The following is an 18,041-nucleotide window of genomic DNA, read 5'->3' as shown; positions in this document are numbered from 1 at the left end:
CCAACCAGTTTGAATTGGACCTATTTTTGTGTGCCATGCGTCTGCCCACGTCATCTAGCCACCTAACTAGATTGTTCCATCAGACGGAATTACCCGCATCACTCAATGAAATGCAATTATTGATTACGCTGCTCTCCTCCCTGCATCCATCCCTGCATCCCTCCCTCCCTCCCTCCCACCAGCCTCCATCCCTCTGCTTCCGTCTCCTCTTCTGAAGTACTGCAGCGAGAGAGCACTGCGTCGGGGAGGGGGGAGAAAAAAAATCACGTTGTGCACTTCATTTACGTCGGATCCACTTCTTTGTTAAAGAAATGCCCATGAGATTTATTCAACATACATCCAACAATGGCTTTTGAGAAGATCTATCTACTTTTATTGCCATAAATGATGGTAAGTCTTTTTTTCTCAACATCTTCAAGTTGGTAGACTCATTAGTCTCATGTTGAATGTTTTATCTTTGTCAGCTGAAAAGTTAAAGTGAAAAACATCCATTTTATTTTTGTAGCTATATTTATGAATGCTTTTAGTGTTGGGTTAAACAAAAAGGATTATTGATATTTTTGCGATTTATTTGTTAAAAGTTGCAAGATGGCTACTGGCGATGCAACTGGCATCATTTGTGAAAGTGGGCTACAGTTAATAATTTAATTTGATTATTAAGAATTTTCTTTCCAGTTTTCATTTATTATATTTCAATTCATGGCGACTCGGAGTCGGGGAATTGCTTGTCTGCGCCATGTTTAAAAGTTTAAGACGGACTGTAATTGGAAACATTCTTGATGAGTTTTTGCAGTGTATTTGTTCATTCCCTGATTTTGGTGAGATTGAGATACTTCCGCTTGATAGGAGTAGAGTTTTTCAGGTTGTAGACTGTGGAGTTAGAGTCTGTAGAGCAATGCAGCCGCCTGCCCTGGGGCAGTTGGAGCACTCTGCCAAAAAGAGGAAAGGATGTGGGAAAAGGCAACCGACTCGCCCGTCAATTGCACCTCGTGAGGCTAATAAACGATTGACAGGCTCGCAACCGCTCAACTGGAAACCTGTGGCAAAGAAGTGCTTTGTGAGATCTGTAAACACGATGCTCCACTTTTGTCCTCTTGTATTTACAGTTGGAATATTCAAAAATATATATATATATTTTTTGATGGGTTGTTGGCTACCAAAATCCTGTGAAAAACCTATTAAAATTTTCAACTTGGTTCTAGGGTTGCAAATGTGCAAGAAAGAAAGCAATTTTGGTGCTGTGAAAATTGCTTTCTTTCACCCCCCCTCCCCCCCTCTCCATAATGCAATTGTTAGTGTCCTATGCGCCTATTGCTAGTGTTTCACGTTATCTCCATGAACCACAAACTAGCTTACCAACTAACAAACACAAATTTGGTGCTCTGCAATTTTTCAACTTTTTTTTTTTTTTTAAGTAGAATTGATTTCCTGTATTCTCTGTTTGTGTCGTGTTCCCCGTCCAAATCCAAAATGGCACGCTCCCATCATATTATATATCCAGCAAGAAGCTTGCAATTCGCCCCTTTTTGTACGAAGATATCAACATAGTGTAAACAATAATCTTAGCACAATTGAGCTAGGAACACTCATGCCCGTTTTTTTATACTCTGGCCTGTCATTTCCTTAAAACTTAAACATTAAGCAACATAAAAGAAGCTCACAAGGGACTCCCTTTGCAATTTACTCATTGTGATCGAATACAGCCTGTAATGCCTGGGGCAGCGAAGCAGAAACAAAAGCACCACAAAAAGATTGTTCCTCTCAGTTATCTTGACAAACAATCAAGAGATTCAGCAGATGTTTCATTATTTTGTTTAGATTATGGTTAACGATCCCTATCGCCAAATGGCCTGAAGAGCTTTTGCATTTATCTGACAATGAGAAACCCACTAAATATAGACAAGAAGATCCAGTTTGAAATAGAAGTGCATTTTTAGAGATGACTTTTTATTTTTCTAAAATGATTAGTTTTAGCATTTTAGTAGCCTACATGGCATATTTGTGGATTTTAAAAAAAAAAAGGTCAATAAATATTGTGTGATGAAAAAAATGCAAACTATGATTTGAATGTCTGTTCGACCTTTTTTACACTCACACGAAATAAATATAAAATAAAATAAATGGACATTTTCATTAGAATTATAGTTTGAATTAGTTTTATAAACACAAAATGGAGATTCAGTTCTTTTTTTTAATCACTTTTTTTGTTGCAAATTTTGTTTTTATTTCATTAATAACTTCGTTCAGGATTATTAACAGTTTCTATGACTCATATGTAATTTGAGATCTAACTGGTTACGTACTTAACAAATGTTTACTCTTCAATGAAAACCATTAAAAAAAAATTGAAAGTGTTTTTTTTAGGTTGTTATAAAACGCACAGGAGGTTGATTAATAATCAGAGTTCTGTCAATGAAGAATGGTTGGCTACTACCCTTGTGTTTATGTGCCTTAAGTGGTAAGTTAGTTAATGCAAATACTGATATGGTTTCAGCAAAACACAGCTCGTAGCAGGTAGACATTTTTCACTCTTCATTACTTTTTGATATATCTTCCTGATTAATCTGCATGTCATGAGATTTATTTGCAATACGCTTTATTTAATGCTTCTGTTTTCTCAGATGGGAAATCGCTCATTTAAAAACACCATTTATAACTCGACTTACTGTGACATGCCACAATTTAGATTATACATGTTTCTCTTTTTGTTTCTGTGTTGTCAAACCCCATCACTCACTATAACACACAAACACATGCACTATCATTCAATAATGCCATCCTAATGGAAGACTTCCCATTCTGGAAGCGTCTCCTCCAGATGAGGCCACGACTTCTCCATTTTGATGGGATTACTTGCAGTGTTGCCCATTTAGAGATTGGACCTGCTCCTAGCTGATGCTAATAGAGCAAACCAGCCGTCAGGTGTTTGTGGCGGTGAATGTATTTCAAAGGGCTGAAGTTGAATTAAAAAAAACAAAAACATTTGAAATTACCCACTGATAAATGTATAACAGTGGTGAAATAGATTCTACTGTATTTACTTGATGTCGAAAACAATTTAAAAGCAACACCCATTGAACACCACATATAGGTAGTTAAAAATAAATGTAGCTTTTCGCAATTGTGCTACACAATTGATTGATTGAGAAATATGTAGGAGATCATTAATTCATTAAATGGCACTCAAAGCGCACTTCTCCCCAAAGACATTATAAATCTCGGCCCACACTAAATTGTAATGCTTTATAGACACCCATTTATAATTTATACCTAAATTTTGTTATTTTTATCAATACATAATGCTCTAAAAAAAATGCCCCAACTCAAAATGAAACAAATTCCTCCCATCCATTCTTTAGCTCGGGGGCGTAGGCCGGACCAGAATGTCCATATCCTAATAAGATATTAATAACAACAGGTCAAAACTATTTCCTGTTTTATGTGTACTAATTAAGTCAGAAAATATTCCTAATTGGCATTTTCTTATTGCAGAGTATTCTGAAATTTCTTAATAATGAGCGCAGCCAAATTTCAGGATGTCATTTAAGTGGACAAAATTAGCAACAACAGTAAATTTTTGTGAAAAACTGCAGTTTGTGTTCTGTCCTCACAGGCCAAATTGGACCCTCTGACGGGCCGCTTCTGGCCCACGGGCCATATATTTGACACAGCTGTTGTAGCACTTGTCCTCATTAGTGTCGCTCGTAAAGAATCCTATGCCAGCTGAGTTTAGGCGAGAAAGGAACAAAACCCAAACTCATACAAATCATGATATGACAACATGACCATATATGGTACGGCAATGAAAATATAATATATCGGTGGTGGGAATAATAGGTGAGAACATGAAAGATGGCAAAACAGCACTACTGCTGTCTTGTTTGCAAGCGCTAGTTTGATTGCGATTGCTCCTGTTGCTGCGCGCGCAGTCGGGGGCCTCTTCTTCTGCGGTCAGGTGGTCTTCTGTGAGCTCTGGTGTCTTCTGAGCTTCATCACGCCTGACAGCACACCTCACCATGCACTCCATTGATTTTCTGACAGGCAGACACCACCAGGAGCTGTGTGAGCATGCTTGTCAATGTGCATTGACTCAAGGGAAAAAAAAGAACAGTTTGTTTAAGCAACATGGCCTAATCCTGCAGCAATGTATGCGTGGTGGCAGTCTTGGTCCTGAACTTTGACACACCCCTGGCTGTTATTTTACGCAGTACAAAGTGTCTTTCTGGAGTCGTTTCATTTGCTATTTAGCCAGAAGCGATCACTGTATGCACATCATCAAAAATAAAACACCATTTACTTTACTATTTTAAACTGAGAAGTAGAAAACGGTTCTATGTTTACATTCAAAATTCCTTTTTCACTGTATCTGGGAGAAATTAGGACATTTTACACCCACTTAAGTTACCATAATGGTTCTTTGCTTGATAAATGGCACCACTTCAATTGCCAAAAAGCTGCCATTTGATTAATTCTTACGACAATCCAAACCATCGCTGATGCCAGTGGCGGCATTAAAAAAAAAATTATTGGTCCTTGCTCATAACCACAGAAAACATCCAATGAGCCAAAGAGATTAGTGGAGTCACCTTGAATCAGCAGTGTCATTTTGTCCAGTAAAATTGCATTATGGGAGCTGGAGCTGGCCCTGTGATTTGTGTTCTCCTGACAAGGCTTCAGTGTTCATTAGAGGCTGTGGTGAACAGCCCTGAGATGCATGTGGAGGGTGCACTCTGGACAGCTCTGATCTCCTTGCCCTACACTTAAGTCAGTCTAGAGATGATTTAGTCTTAGCTAATTCTAAGTAAATAAGTGAAGAGCTCTTTTCCTAAATGCTACGAATCCATTTCGATTTTTCTGAATTAGAAGAAAAAGCTGTGAATGTCACAACCATCAATAATAATAATAATAATAATAAAAAATTAAATAATAATAATAAATAAAAAAGTCGGTATGACTGCAAGTAATGGCAATTTGTTTTTCACTTATATAGTGAAACTTTCAAGAATTCAAAGAAACGCTTTAAGACGATCTCGCCATTCACATCAGGAGCAACCGTGGGTTATATCTTGCTCAAGGACACTTGGACATAGTTACAGGGGCTTCGGTTCGAACCCACAACCTTTGGGTTGGAAGATGACCGCTCTACCAAATTAACCATGTCACCCCAATAACTGAATGAGTCTTAAACCTATTTATCATTCTATATTTTGGTAAATTGGGCAATAAAGAATGAAAGCAAAGTTGAGTGAAGTAGCCACAATTGGCCTCCTGCAGTTTTTTTATTCCAATGACAACTCAGATTTTCAGAGTAAGGTAACTTAAGCACTACTATTTCTGTGAGCTTGTGCCACTTTTATGTTTACATCACTCAACCATTACCTCAACGTTTTTGGCTAAAATTCGTAGAATTTATTTCTCGAATGGTTTACTATTCGCTTTTACAATGTAATGGAAGAGCATTTAAGTGTTCTGCCCGTCACCTTCAGATGTTGTTGACATCGATAGATGTAAAAATAAAAATAAAAATCGAATTAAGAAATAATTTTTTGCACAAATGAATTTCAATTCATTTGATCATTCCCAACAGGCACCCCTGGTCATATCTCCCTATACTACTCAGTCTCTCACAGGCATGTAGGCACGATAGCTGGGGATAGCGAATTATACTATGACGTATTAACCATCATTATAGGCCTCCCTTCATTTCTTTGGCGTCAGCATTTCTCAACAGCCACATGCAATTTCAAAAGGAATTGCCAATTTCTGTTTTAATGTGTGTTCGCCTGCCATAAAGATAATGAGAAGCAGACAGCAGGCCTGACTTCCGATCTGGGATGTTGAATTGTGAATCATAGTTGAGCGTAAAATTACATTAGACTGGGGCCTCCCATTCATTAGCATTGGTTGGGAAAGGCCCTCTTCAACCATGTTGCGTGTTATTGTGCTGACGTGTTGCTGTGTACATTTGTTACATAGTGTATTAAATGCAACATGAAATAATAAATCATACTTGGTTTCAAAGTCACTTTTTTTTGGTCACATCTTGCTGTTTTCTTAAGATGGAACTAGGGATGCTATTTTCAACTGATACGATAAACCAATCATTTAGAAAGAGCCAATGTCGATAACCGAAGTATGCCGATAATTGTTTGCATAATTAACTTGAATACAAATATACTTTCGAGTCCTATTATAAGTCCAACATGTTAAATACATTGAAACATTGTGTAACGCACCATGAAGCTGAATTTTATTCATATCTCTGCTTCAAAGACAACCAGTAAGTCATTTTGAGTTTGTCAAAACAAAACAATCATGTTTTAAAAATACAACAAATAACTGCAAGGGTTACATTTTGGGGAGACATAGTAAAGAAAGCCCACACTGGCGACTGCCATGTTGCCATGATGCATCCGTGAACCTCACAAATGTGCAACAGTACCATAGGAGAGGGGGGGGGGGGGGGGGGGGTTGAGGAGTTTGACACAACTTCAGCCTAAACCACAACAGATGGACCAAGGCGGCAAGTCTATTATTATCTGAGGATTTCTTTATTGCCTGGTTTATTTGTATAACGTCAAATTGGTCGATAATTGACGATAATTATTGGCCACCGATATTATCGTGTATCCCTAGATGGAACCCAGGGTCAATGAAAACAGCAGAGGCCCTAGAATTGAACCCTGTGGAACACCATGTGTTCCGTTATACATGTGAATTCATATTGCACATATTCGAATCGTCCAACCACTTTCTTTTTTGGCTCGACATAGTACGAAGGGATTGCAATGTTAAAGGAATTACTCGACGCACCATCACAACAGCCACTAGTCGACTACTGAGCGCACCAAATTCCCTGCAGCACAGATAGGCTAAACCACTGAGACTGACTCACCCTGAATCCATCTTAAGAACCACTGTTTTAAGTGCTTTGCTATTTTTACCCAAAGGCAAAGCAAGAAATAGGGAGCAATCCTGGATATTTTATTAAAATCAATGCAACACAAGCACGACATTGTCTTCACATGATTTAAAGTCCTTAGAGAATGTGATGTCACCTGTTCATAAGGGGTTCGTCATAATTATGGATCTGTATGAGGTTTGGTTGGGCAGCATTAGGAAATCCTCGCTTTGTATTTTTAAACGTGGCCACCTCTCTGAGCTTTCCTTTAGATTACGACAAACATTGTGTTTTTTTTCTTTTCTTGTGGTAACAGCACACTAATGAGTTGTGTTCCTTGCTGCTTTTTCAGACCGACTGAGCTGACCAGTCCCAGCGTGAACCCGCCCTTCTTGCTCTTCTTCCCTGTATATCAACTGGCTTAGCCAGAATGGAGGACACTTACAATAACAGGACTTCCCTGGTTAAAGGGGCCAAGGATATGGTCAAGGAGGCAAAGCGGCAGGCGACAAAGAAGGTCAACAAAGTGGTGGACCGAGCTGCAGATGAGTATTCATCCCACCACAACTATTCACAATTCCAGGACGATGCGGACGACGACGACGACAACGAGGATTTCTACAGGAATCCACCTAGGCAAGATGGAGAGGGTTACCATGACAACGACGAGGGCTCCAGCGACGCCACTGAAGGCCACGACGATGAGGACGAGATCTACGAGGGCGAGTACCAGGGGGTTCCCTCCACTGGTGACAGGAAGCATAAGGAGGGCCAAGTGGCCCTTGGGCAACCCATGTCGGACGCGATGAGGGACCGAAAGGAGCTGGAGCAGGAGCGACAGGCGGATGAGGAAGAGCTGGCGCAGCAGTACGAGCTCATCATCCAAGAGTGCGGCCACGGGAGGTTCCAGTGGCAGCTGTTCCTGGTTCTCGGACTGGCCCTCATGTCGGATGGCGTCGAGGTGTTCGTGGTGGGCTTTGTGCTTCCAAGCGCTGAAACAGACATGTGCGTACCTGATTCCAGCTCAGGATGGTTGGGTGAGTAAAAATGTTTACAGTATGTGTATGTTTCCATGTGATGTGTCTTACCTTTGAAAACGATATACCAAACATGCCAGTAGGTGTTTAACAAAAAACGATTTGAATCAGGAAACTGTTTTGGTTGGCTTCTATTCGTATTGCACCCCATATATCGAGATATGTATTGAATCGCCACATTTATAGTCAAGTCACAAGTGACAAGTTAATGAATATTGTAAAATCAAAATCAGATGTATTGGCCAATTACACAGTAGAATCGGAAGTGTAAATTGAACTCCCATAGTGTTAAATTTAACACTTTCCCTGAGTTTATATAGTTCTCACCAGTTCTGAGTTAAATTTACACTTCCAAAAGTCTAAAAATGTAACTCATTGGTAGAGTGAAATTGTGAACCTGTGTTGAAAGTACAAATTTAACTCAAACTACATTTTACTCTGGCAAATGGTACTTCATCTATATAGCGTTTTTCCTCCTTACAAGGCCCCCAAAGCACTTTACATTTTGACTATTGATGGCACAGCATCAAGAGCAACTGGGGTTCAGCATCTTGCTCAAAGATACTTTGACATAGTATGCAAGTGCAAGTGCAAGGATCGAACCCATACTCTCAGGGTTGTGAGACGACCACTCACTGAACACCACCACCCCAACAACAACAACTTATGTATCGCTATTGAAATGTCGACCGCGTGCTGGAAATTTAGAAAGTTTCTTCTTCGCCGCAAATGAGGGTGTGGTCAATTTAACACTCAAGGTAGTGCTATTCAGGTTACACCCAACATCCACCCCAACACTCAAGGAAATTTACTCTGACAGTGTAACTTTTTATCTTAACAGTGTTAAAACAACACTGCTTGCTGCATATTTGATCGAACACTGGAAATTTAACTGACCTATTTACTGTATATGTATAAAAATACACAAGGAATTCCCGTCCTCTATATTTTTGGTCCAGAGTTTCTGAACCTGTAATCCTCCAGTCTCCACTTTAATCACTAAGCAGCACCTGCCTTTGTCCAGAAACCAAATGATTAGTGCCACTTGCATGTATTGTATGCAAGCATGTCATGCTTCAGTCTTTATTTGTGTCAGGTATGAAAAAACAGGCTTCCAGTTTGCTAGTCTTGTATCAGGATTAAGAGGGTAACGAATATTGCTTTCCCAGTGTGCTGAGCAGCAGCCCCAACAGTCCTGATGGCTGTACGTGTAATCCATCATCACAATGTCGTGCACAGGGAATGACTCACTCACTCACTGTGTCAGTGTACTGAAGTGGCACACAAAACAGCCTTAGATATACTGTACATTGAGGATATGCTGTCGTTTGCATCAAGTATAGAAGCTACCTTTCTACAGCAATAAATCAACCGAGAGATACTGCTGTAAGATTTCATATTTTGGAAAAAAGACATCCAAGATAACTCAATTAAATTCAATTTTCAATTAAATGTTTATGTATTTCATTCTTTAAAAAATAAATGAAAAGGGACAGAAATAAGTGAAACTTGTGGTATCTGCCCCTGATCAATCAATCGATCAATCAATCGATCAATCAATCAATCGATCAATCAATAAATCAATCAATAAATAAAGAAAGAAAGTAGAACTCTGCCCTGGTGTACAAAACAGCCCATATGAAGACATGGTGTTCCACAGGGTTCAATTCTGGGGCCTCTGCTGTTTTCATTGTATCTGATGCCCCTTGGCTCCATCTTGAGAAAACAGTTGTGGTTGTTTTAAAGTGCTCTATGAATATGAATATATAGTTAGTTGAGGTGAGTGATGGGAGTCAACATCCAAGCTCAGGGGTCTGGCGGTTTCTGGCTCCTTGTGGATCTCTAAAAAAAAAGGTAGATATTAATATACTGTATATTTTTTTATATTTACATATGCGTTAATGAATTAACGCTTTAGATTTCAAAAAGTAATTATAAAATGTCCCAAAACAAAAGGAGAAATCCCCAAAATTACCATAAAATGTCCACACAATTGCCAAAAATATCAGAAAATTGGTAGCAAATAAAGGCAGAAAATAATGTCAAAAAATTGCCAAAAAAGGTCCAAAAGGGCAAAACATTACCACAAAACATCCATACTGTTTCGTTGATCACAATGTTCATAAGGTTTTGCGGCTCCAGACAGATTTTTTCCCGTTATTTATTTGGCCTAAAATGTCTCTTTTGACAGTAGAGGTTGCTGACCCCTGTCCTAAGTGCAATGAAAAGTTGAGCAATTCTAGTCCAGCACAACTAGCTATCTTGCAAAGCTAAAGAAACACTTTCAGCTGCATGGAGATGGGGATACAAAACCACAATAGTTTCTGAATTGGTTAAAAAAATAAAGCGAGCCAGATTTGATGTTTCATTTTGTTCACCGGGAAACCCTGTACTGTTTTGAATTTGAAAAAATGGGTTTCAGTACTTCCAACAAGGTTAAGAACCACTGCTCTATGTCTTTGTGGCTGTCATTCTATCCCCATGGTTGAAATGTTACATCTTGATTTTTCTGTCCCTTTCCAAGTATCCACGCAAGCGCTTTTCTTCCTCTCTAGTCAAGCGAGATCTCGTAGGCATTCATGCTCGATACGCTCAGCTCGTCCTTGTTCGTGACTCCATCCCTCACCCTCTGTCCCTCCCTCTCGCCCTCCTTTCTCAATGCTTCTCTTTTACTTAGTGGTCCTCCTCCATTCTCCCCTCTTTGTTCCCCTTACAGATTGCCTGGAGGGTCCTCCCTGTTGAGGTGAATGTGATTGGTGTATATGTGTGCGAGTATGTTAGTATAGGTAGCTTGGATTGTGTGATTACTAGGACCTTGTTGACATCCATTAGGAGTTTTCAGTTTAATTACACCTAATTACAGGCAACAAAAAATGTTTCAAAGGTGCCATGGTAATTAATATTCAAGTGGCTTGATGGGCAGGAAAAAGCAAAGTTAAAATCTGATGACTAGAATATGCAGCTGTAAGATGCATAAGATATCCTAATGTACTAATGAGAATATCCTTTGGCTTATCATTACAAAAGGTTGAAATGTAAAATGAAATTCAAATGTTGTGTCTGGATTAGATCAAATAAAAAAATTCTTGAGTGCAAAACAGGTCTAATTGGCTGTATAATAGTAAGCCAACAACAAATAATATTGCAGTGCTATGATGCATTGTATATGAATTGTACATAGAGTATAATAAAGACATGCATTAAACGAGAAAGTTAGGATGCGATGCAATTCTACACCACTATACGAACTACAATTATAATAATGTGGCAACCGTGGCTCAGGGTGTAGAGACGGTCGTTCAGTAACCAGTAGGTCGGCTGTTAGATCCCCGCTCTCCCCTTCTTATGATGATGAAGTTGTCAGTTGCTATGCAGTTGATATGTCCCCTTTGTGATGATTATTTTTTCAGTTACTATGCAGTTGTTAAGTCCGTTCTGATGATGAAGTTGTCAGTAGCTATGCAGTTGTTTTGTCTCTAGTGATGATGAAGTTGTCAATTGCCATGCAGTTGCTATGTCCCTTGTGATGATGAATTTGTCAATTACTATGCAGTTGTCAGTTGCTATGAAGTTTTGATGTCCCTTTTGATGATGAAGTTGACAGTTGCTATGTCCTACAATGATGAAATTGTCAGTTGATATGCAGTTGTTATGTCTCTAGTTGTGATTAATAAGTCAGTTACTATGCAGATTATATGTCCCTTTTGATGATTACGTTGGTCAATTGTCATGCAGTTGGTATGTTCCTTGTGATGAATTTATCAATTACTATGCAGTTTTTATGTCTCTAGTGATGATGAAGTTGTAAATTGCCATGCAGTTGCTATGTTCCTTGTGATGGTGAATTTGTCAGTTACTATGTAGTATCTATGTCCCTTTTGATGATGAAGTTATCAGTAGCTATACAGTTGCAATGTCCCTTGTGATGATGACATTGTCAGTTTCCATGGCAGTAGCAATGTCCCTTGTGATGATGACATTGTCAGTTTCCATGGCAGTAGCTATGGTCTGGTATTAGTCACTCTTTTTTTGTTTTCCTATCCTGACTCCTACATGTTAGTTTTCTGCCTTTCAAGGTTGCTTCCATGCATCCAGCCTGCTCTCTCAAATAGAGCTTTTACCTCAACCCTTTTCTTCGAGTCCATCACAATCCAGCCATGCTCTCTTTTGTTACTTTGTATTTTTGTACATAAAGATTCAGTTTCACAACTCCCGTGTCTTGCATTTAGGTCCTACCTCCGCACCTATGTGACAGGTGCACCCAGTTAAAGTGTCTAGTGCAGAGGTGGGCAATCTCGGTCCTCGAGGGCCGCAGTCCTGCAGGTTTTGGAGGTTTCTGACTTCCAATACAAGCTGATTCCAATCAACAGGATCATTATCAGGCTTATGCAGAGCTTGCTAATGAGCTGATCATATATCAGCTGTGTTGGAGAAGGGCAACATGCAAAACCTGCAGGATATCGGCCCTCTGGTCTAGTGTATCATTTATTTTGATACATTAAATGTATGACAGACTGAATCTGAAACAGTTATTTGAAATGTGAAAACATAAATGTTAAACATGAAAAGCAAAAGAAAGATGTAGAATTGTCTTGTGTGTGTGTGTGTGTGTGTGTGTGTGAATCGATGTATGCGTGTGTGCTCATAATGATGGCAGTACACACTTTAAATAAGAGTATAAGAGAGAATTAAACATGCACCATGAGCTGTTGTGTGGTGAACAGTGGACCGGCAAGGAGGAGGGACAACCCTGAGGTAGGGAGATTACCAAGTTAAGAGGAGTAATGGGGAGGGAGGAGTGGGAGGATCCGAGCGGGACGCTGGCACAACTGGTGCTCTTCAGCACACCAACATTGCCAGCGAGAGGGTTTACCATCATCTTATGCACAAAATACAATAAGAACGCATCCCCCTATCATTACTTGTTTATTCTCGTGGGCTATACTTTTGTCATGATACACCCCCTCGCTTCTGCGTCATCTTCATTGTCACTTCTCTCCCTCCTCACGTTCAGCATATCGTCTTTTCACCCTGTCCTCATCTTAGTATCAATTGTAGCCTTTTTACTCTCTGCTCTTTTTTGTATGATCAACCTCCATCTCCATCTGCAGTCCCCTTTACCCACTCTCTCTTTTTTTTATTTTTTATCCCTGTTGCCAGCCCCTCTATGCGGGGCTCCGGGGTCCAAGAGCAGCTGAGCATAGCTTAACTGCGGTAAAACGACAGCATCACTGCAGAGATTACCAGCGCTTGTGCAGTGCAGCTCCACGAACGTGTCTACATGTGTGGGCTCGTAAGGCGTCGGGGTGGGGGGGCCGGAGGGGCTTGGCCAGCAATGTCAGTCGCTTGTAAACCATATCTAATGACTCTCTCCCATTAGGACGTCATTTGATTCAATGGGAATTATTCTCACATGTTACTGCAATAGATATTGGATCATTCCTGATGCTGATAAGTCATTTTTATATATATATATATATATATATATATATATATTTTTTTTTTTACCCTGCACTCAAGGCCCTACAATGGGCTACTGTCATGTGGATTTCATTGGAATTCCATTCCCACTGCAGTGACTTTTGATCACTTTTCCGATCAAAGTGGCACACAATGTAATACAAACGTGATTACTCACTCCTCAGTGCAGAAGGAGCTTATGACTGAGAAAATTTTAAGAAAATATATGATGATTAAACTGTATTTTTGCACACTGTGAACATGTAGGAAACCTTCCCGCGATTGTAAAGATTTTGGAAATGGTTGGCATCCCTAGTCTAAACACGGCCTTCTGATTAATATTGTGTTTGTGGAATATGAATTAAGCAGCAAAATTAAACAGTTTTGATCAATCTCAGGGGGCGGCCATTTTGTCTTATACCGCCACTTGTTGTCGACTGAAAATGACATCACAGTTCCTATGGGCTCAGCTGGTCACTTGACCAAACCCAGAAAACAAGTAAGCCGTGATTGGTCGTTACCCGATCGCTTAGGCACATTGATGTTATTTTCAGTTGACTGTAAGCGGCAGCACAAAGCAAAATGGCGGCCCCGTGAGATGGAAAAAATTGCTGCTGCTCCTTCTTTCTGCTTAATTCATATTGCACGGATGAAATCAGAAAGCCGTGTTTAGACTGACTTGACCTTCCGTTTAAACATGTGTTTTCAACTTTTATGTCAGTGTTTGCGAATACTCTACTCATTTTTAATGATAATAATAATAATAATTATTATTTTTTATTTTTATTTTTTTAATGTACTTTATATTTATTTTTAATATACTTTATATTTCATCTCAAAATCTTTTATGTAAAAAAATCCATTAACTATATTAACTTGCATTTTCATGACGCTGCTGTTGTTTCTCTTTCAAATATATCACTATTCAATTCTCAACAGCAAAATGTAAATCAATCTCTATTCCATTATTAACAGATTTGATCAACTTTCTAGATTTGAAGCTGTACAACCAGTTGATTCCAACTGCATCTTTATGTCTTCACAAAATTATCCCGGGTCCAGGAGTCTAATCCAGGGGGAGGCACCTTTTATAGAGGAAAATGTCTTTGTGGGATTTTACTTTACTGTACGAGTCAACATAAAAGTGAAAATTAAGGATAAAAGCTGATAGAGGGAATTAAACAGAGGTCTGAAAGTAGATGTTGCAGAGAGAAAGGAAGGCAGAAGTGCCACTGCATTAGATGGCGTATTAAGATTATGAATAAAGCAAGGAGGCTCTTTTGCGTGGTGCTGGAGCAGTTCTTGACGCTGAGAGCAATGAGCATCAAAGCATGAAATCAGAGAAGAGGTCTTGAATGCAGCTCAGCTCTCCTACCACCCTCCCGGGGCTTGGAGGGTGTTTCTCGGGGTGTAATAGGACAGCAAACATTAGGATTCATTATTTCTTTTGTTGCCTCTCATGGTTTTGAATCTCATTTGTACTTCCTTGGTACACATTGTTACATCCAGGAGCCGTGGGCTTACATGGCTTCCTCTGAATGGGCTTTCTAATATTAATTTCATAAGATGATCGATCTCATCAAAGGAAACAAAGGGGAAGATTGGCCAAATTAAGGTGCATGTACGATGGTGCTCAGTACTATGTCCATTGAATTGAAGAAAAACATGTGGTGCTAACTGTTGAAAGGGGAAATCAACCCCAAAATATTCTTTACAAAAATAGGTTGTATGTGTCCACACTAGTCCAAACATGGCATTCTGATTAATATTGTGTTTGTGAAATAGGATTTAAGCACCAAAACAAGGCAACAAACCAGCAGCATGACTGGGTGGAAAACAACAATGAACAACGATTCGATGCAGACAAACGGGAGAGACAAGAGACTAAATACACACAGACGCTAACGACAAAACGAGACACACCTGGGGCAAGACACGATTGGCTGAGGGCACTGATTGGTTGACACGCCAGGATTACACGTAACAAGACCAAGGGAGACGCGCAAGGAAAAACAGAACACAACAGATCATGACAAAAACTTAAAAAAAACATGACAAAATCAAACAGAACCCAAACTAAACCTAAACTATGACAAAAGTAAAATAAAAACTAAACAAAAACCTAACCCGAACCATGACACAAGTAACAACCAATCAGGGCTCAGCTTCAGAAACAGGTGAGCCCTGATTGGTCATTACCTGAGCCCTGTGCAACTGTGAGTCGGCAAAATGGCCGCCCCATGAGATGGATAAAAACAGGTGGATTTTGCTGGTTAACTCATAATCCACAAACAAAGTATTAATCATAATACCGTGTTTAAGCTAGTAGGACTGTATAGAACTTATTTTAAATATTTTTTTTAATTCCCCTTTAACTCGTAACATTATATTTAATTACATCATTACTTTATGTTCTTATAATGCACAACATTACAGAATCCTATTGTTTTTACTAAAAACATAATTTTTTTAAAAATATATATCATATTTAAATTGGTCTTATATTGTGAGTGATGTGTTTTGACACGCCAACACACAGTATCACCGGCAAAACCTTTTGGCTTAGTCTGACAAGTCTCCTGACAACTGTCATTTTCTGACGTCGCACCGAGTCCATATGGGTCACCGCGTCAAAAATTCTGCTGTATTTTATTCACGTCAATGATGCCTGTGTACGAGCCGGCTTCCATTCATACAGTTTTCTGTGTAATGTATCAGAAGTGATGCTTTTCTTCTCTCGGTGGTTTCACAGTCAGCCGCAATTTGTCTTTAAACTACGCTCAACTGAGCTGACGTGTATCGATTTTGTTCCTCTTCTTTGTCTGCCGACACATAAGAGGTCTCGGATTTTTTTCTCCTCTAAATCAATGGCGGAGCAGCAGTGTGTAACCATACAAAGTCCTAAAGTTTCATTAATTAAAATGCCTGGCTGTCCAGCTTTATCATTTCAAATATGTTCTCTATTGATTAGCTGACTATAGAGTCAGTGTGACGCAATGCTGTGTTATTTTACGCTCCATCATGTGCACCATGGGAGATGTAAGATGTGTACTATTAAGAAGAGTGTACACTCACTGACCACAACAGTAGGTACCCCTGCTTGATCTTATAACTAGGATGGAGTATCATTGTTACAATGAACACACTCTTTTTATTTTATTTTATTTAAATTTTTTTATTGTGATGAGAAAAGGGGCAATGTTGCATGAATTCTATGTTTTTACTACTAATTTTGTTCCTTTTTCTCTTAGTTTTTTCTGGTATATTATGACTTTTCAGGTTTTTTCCTAGCTCAAAATGAGGCAGAGGTGGTATCTTCCTGACTATGATGGGTGACTACCGATACCAGGTATCGGTATCGGTGCCAATACCAGTCTTATTTTATGGTATCGGTACTCACGGCGGTGACCTATACAATTATCGGCCACCTTCCTGCAGCCATTTTACGATCAGCGACTAGAAATGTGAAATTATATGAATACAAAGTTGCCATTAATTTTTGCCATGTTTTTCTGACTTTAGCGATTCCTCACAACCAGGAATTGGGCGTGTACAACGGTTGCTCCATGATCTGTTTTTTCTTTGGTACATTAAAGAAAGAAAGCGGTTTCTTCTTTGGTTGTTGGTTCAGGTCTTTCCGGTGAACTGCTATCGATATAGCGTCTTCATGACGGCGCACTACTGCCACTGCAGTTAAAATGCGTTGCTGCCGAGCTCAATCAACACAGCTGGAGCGCTTGTGTTGAGCGATATCAGTGGCTCAGGCTGGAGGTGGCGAGCAAATTAGGCCCCGTCCAGACGGAAGCAATGCCGGCTTCGTTCCTCAAACAAATCTCGTACGCACAGAAGCATTTCAAGACTTGCATGTGTCCAAAAGAAGACGCTGAGGATGTTTAACGGCTGTAATGTACATGCCAAGTCTGTAGAGGCGCTGTAGCGCAGCCACAGGGAGTTAACGGAAAGCGTTATTTTATATTTTGCTGCAAAAGCATAAGCAAGCTAAGGAGGCTGCGCAAAACGACTACAACACGGCTATCCGCTATTGTTGTTGACAGTCACGCGGGAATTGGCGCAAAACGTCATCAATCTGCGACCATTACGCCATCACTGTAGAAGTATCCTACATATGGTGTACAGACAGACGCGTTTTGAAATCTTTCCACTCTGGAGCCCGGTTTCAAAAGTGATCGGTTTCAAGCTCCGAAACCGCGCCATCGTGTGGACGAACGGCCTAAACGGTAAGAAACTTGTGAGGATACATTGAAACTGGCTTTCGTGTTGACGGGGCCTTAGGTGGAGGTGGCTGCCTCTGAATTTTGTACACAGGAAAAACCCTGCTTTTTCTTTTCATATATTTGTCCTTTTCTTTGTCTTTATTGACTCTGCCAGAGCAAACTAATTGTCGTTTGGTGTACAACTGCACTGCATGATACAGAGAGTTGACCATTAAATGTTGACATTGTGTGTAGCGTCATCTTTGTAAAGGCAGTGAAAAATTACAAGACTCACAACCCATTTCTTGTGGCCACAGAAACAATATTACGTTGCCCTGAGATGACTCCCAACCTTTCTTTTGGCCATTTAGCATTTAGCGACAGACCTCTCTCTTTGTTCCGTGATGTTATTTTTGAGCTCCAGTATAT

At 39.7% G+C, this 18,041-nt stretch overlaps 1 protein-coding gene across 1 annotated transcript in view; it reads left to right on the top strand.

The window, feature by feature from the left end:
• Positions 1-227: 227 nt before the first annotated feature.
• Positions 228-18,041, top strand: part of sv2ca (synaptic vesicle glycoprotein 2Ca) — a 34,352-nt gene continuing 16,538 nt past the window's right edge. The window contains exons 1-2 of the mRNA XM_077562376.1: positions 228-390; positions 7,254-7,938. Of these exons, the coding sequence (XP_077418502.1) occupies positions 7,332-7,938 (607 nt within the window). The 5' untranslated portion in view covers positions 228-390; positions 7,254-7,331. The remainder of the gene's footprint in view (positions 391-7,253; positions 7,939-18,041) is intronic.

This window comes from Vanacampus margaritifer, chromosome 3, assembly GCF_051991255.1.
Source record: "Vanacampus margaritifer isolate UIUO_Vmar chromosome 3, RoL_Vmar_1.0, whole genome shotgun sequence".
NCBI lineage: Eukaryota > Metazoa > Chordata > Actinopteri > Syngnathiformes > Syngnathidae > Vanacampus > Vanacampus margaritifer.
Note: the sequence above shows the minus strand (reverse complement) of the source record. Positions and strands in the feature narration are given on the sequence as shown.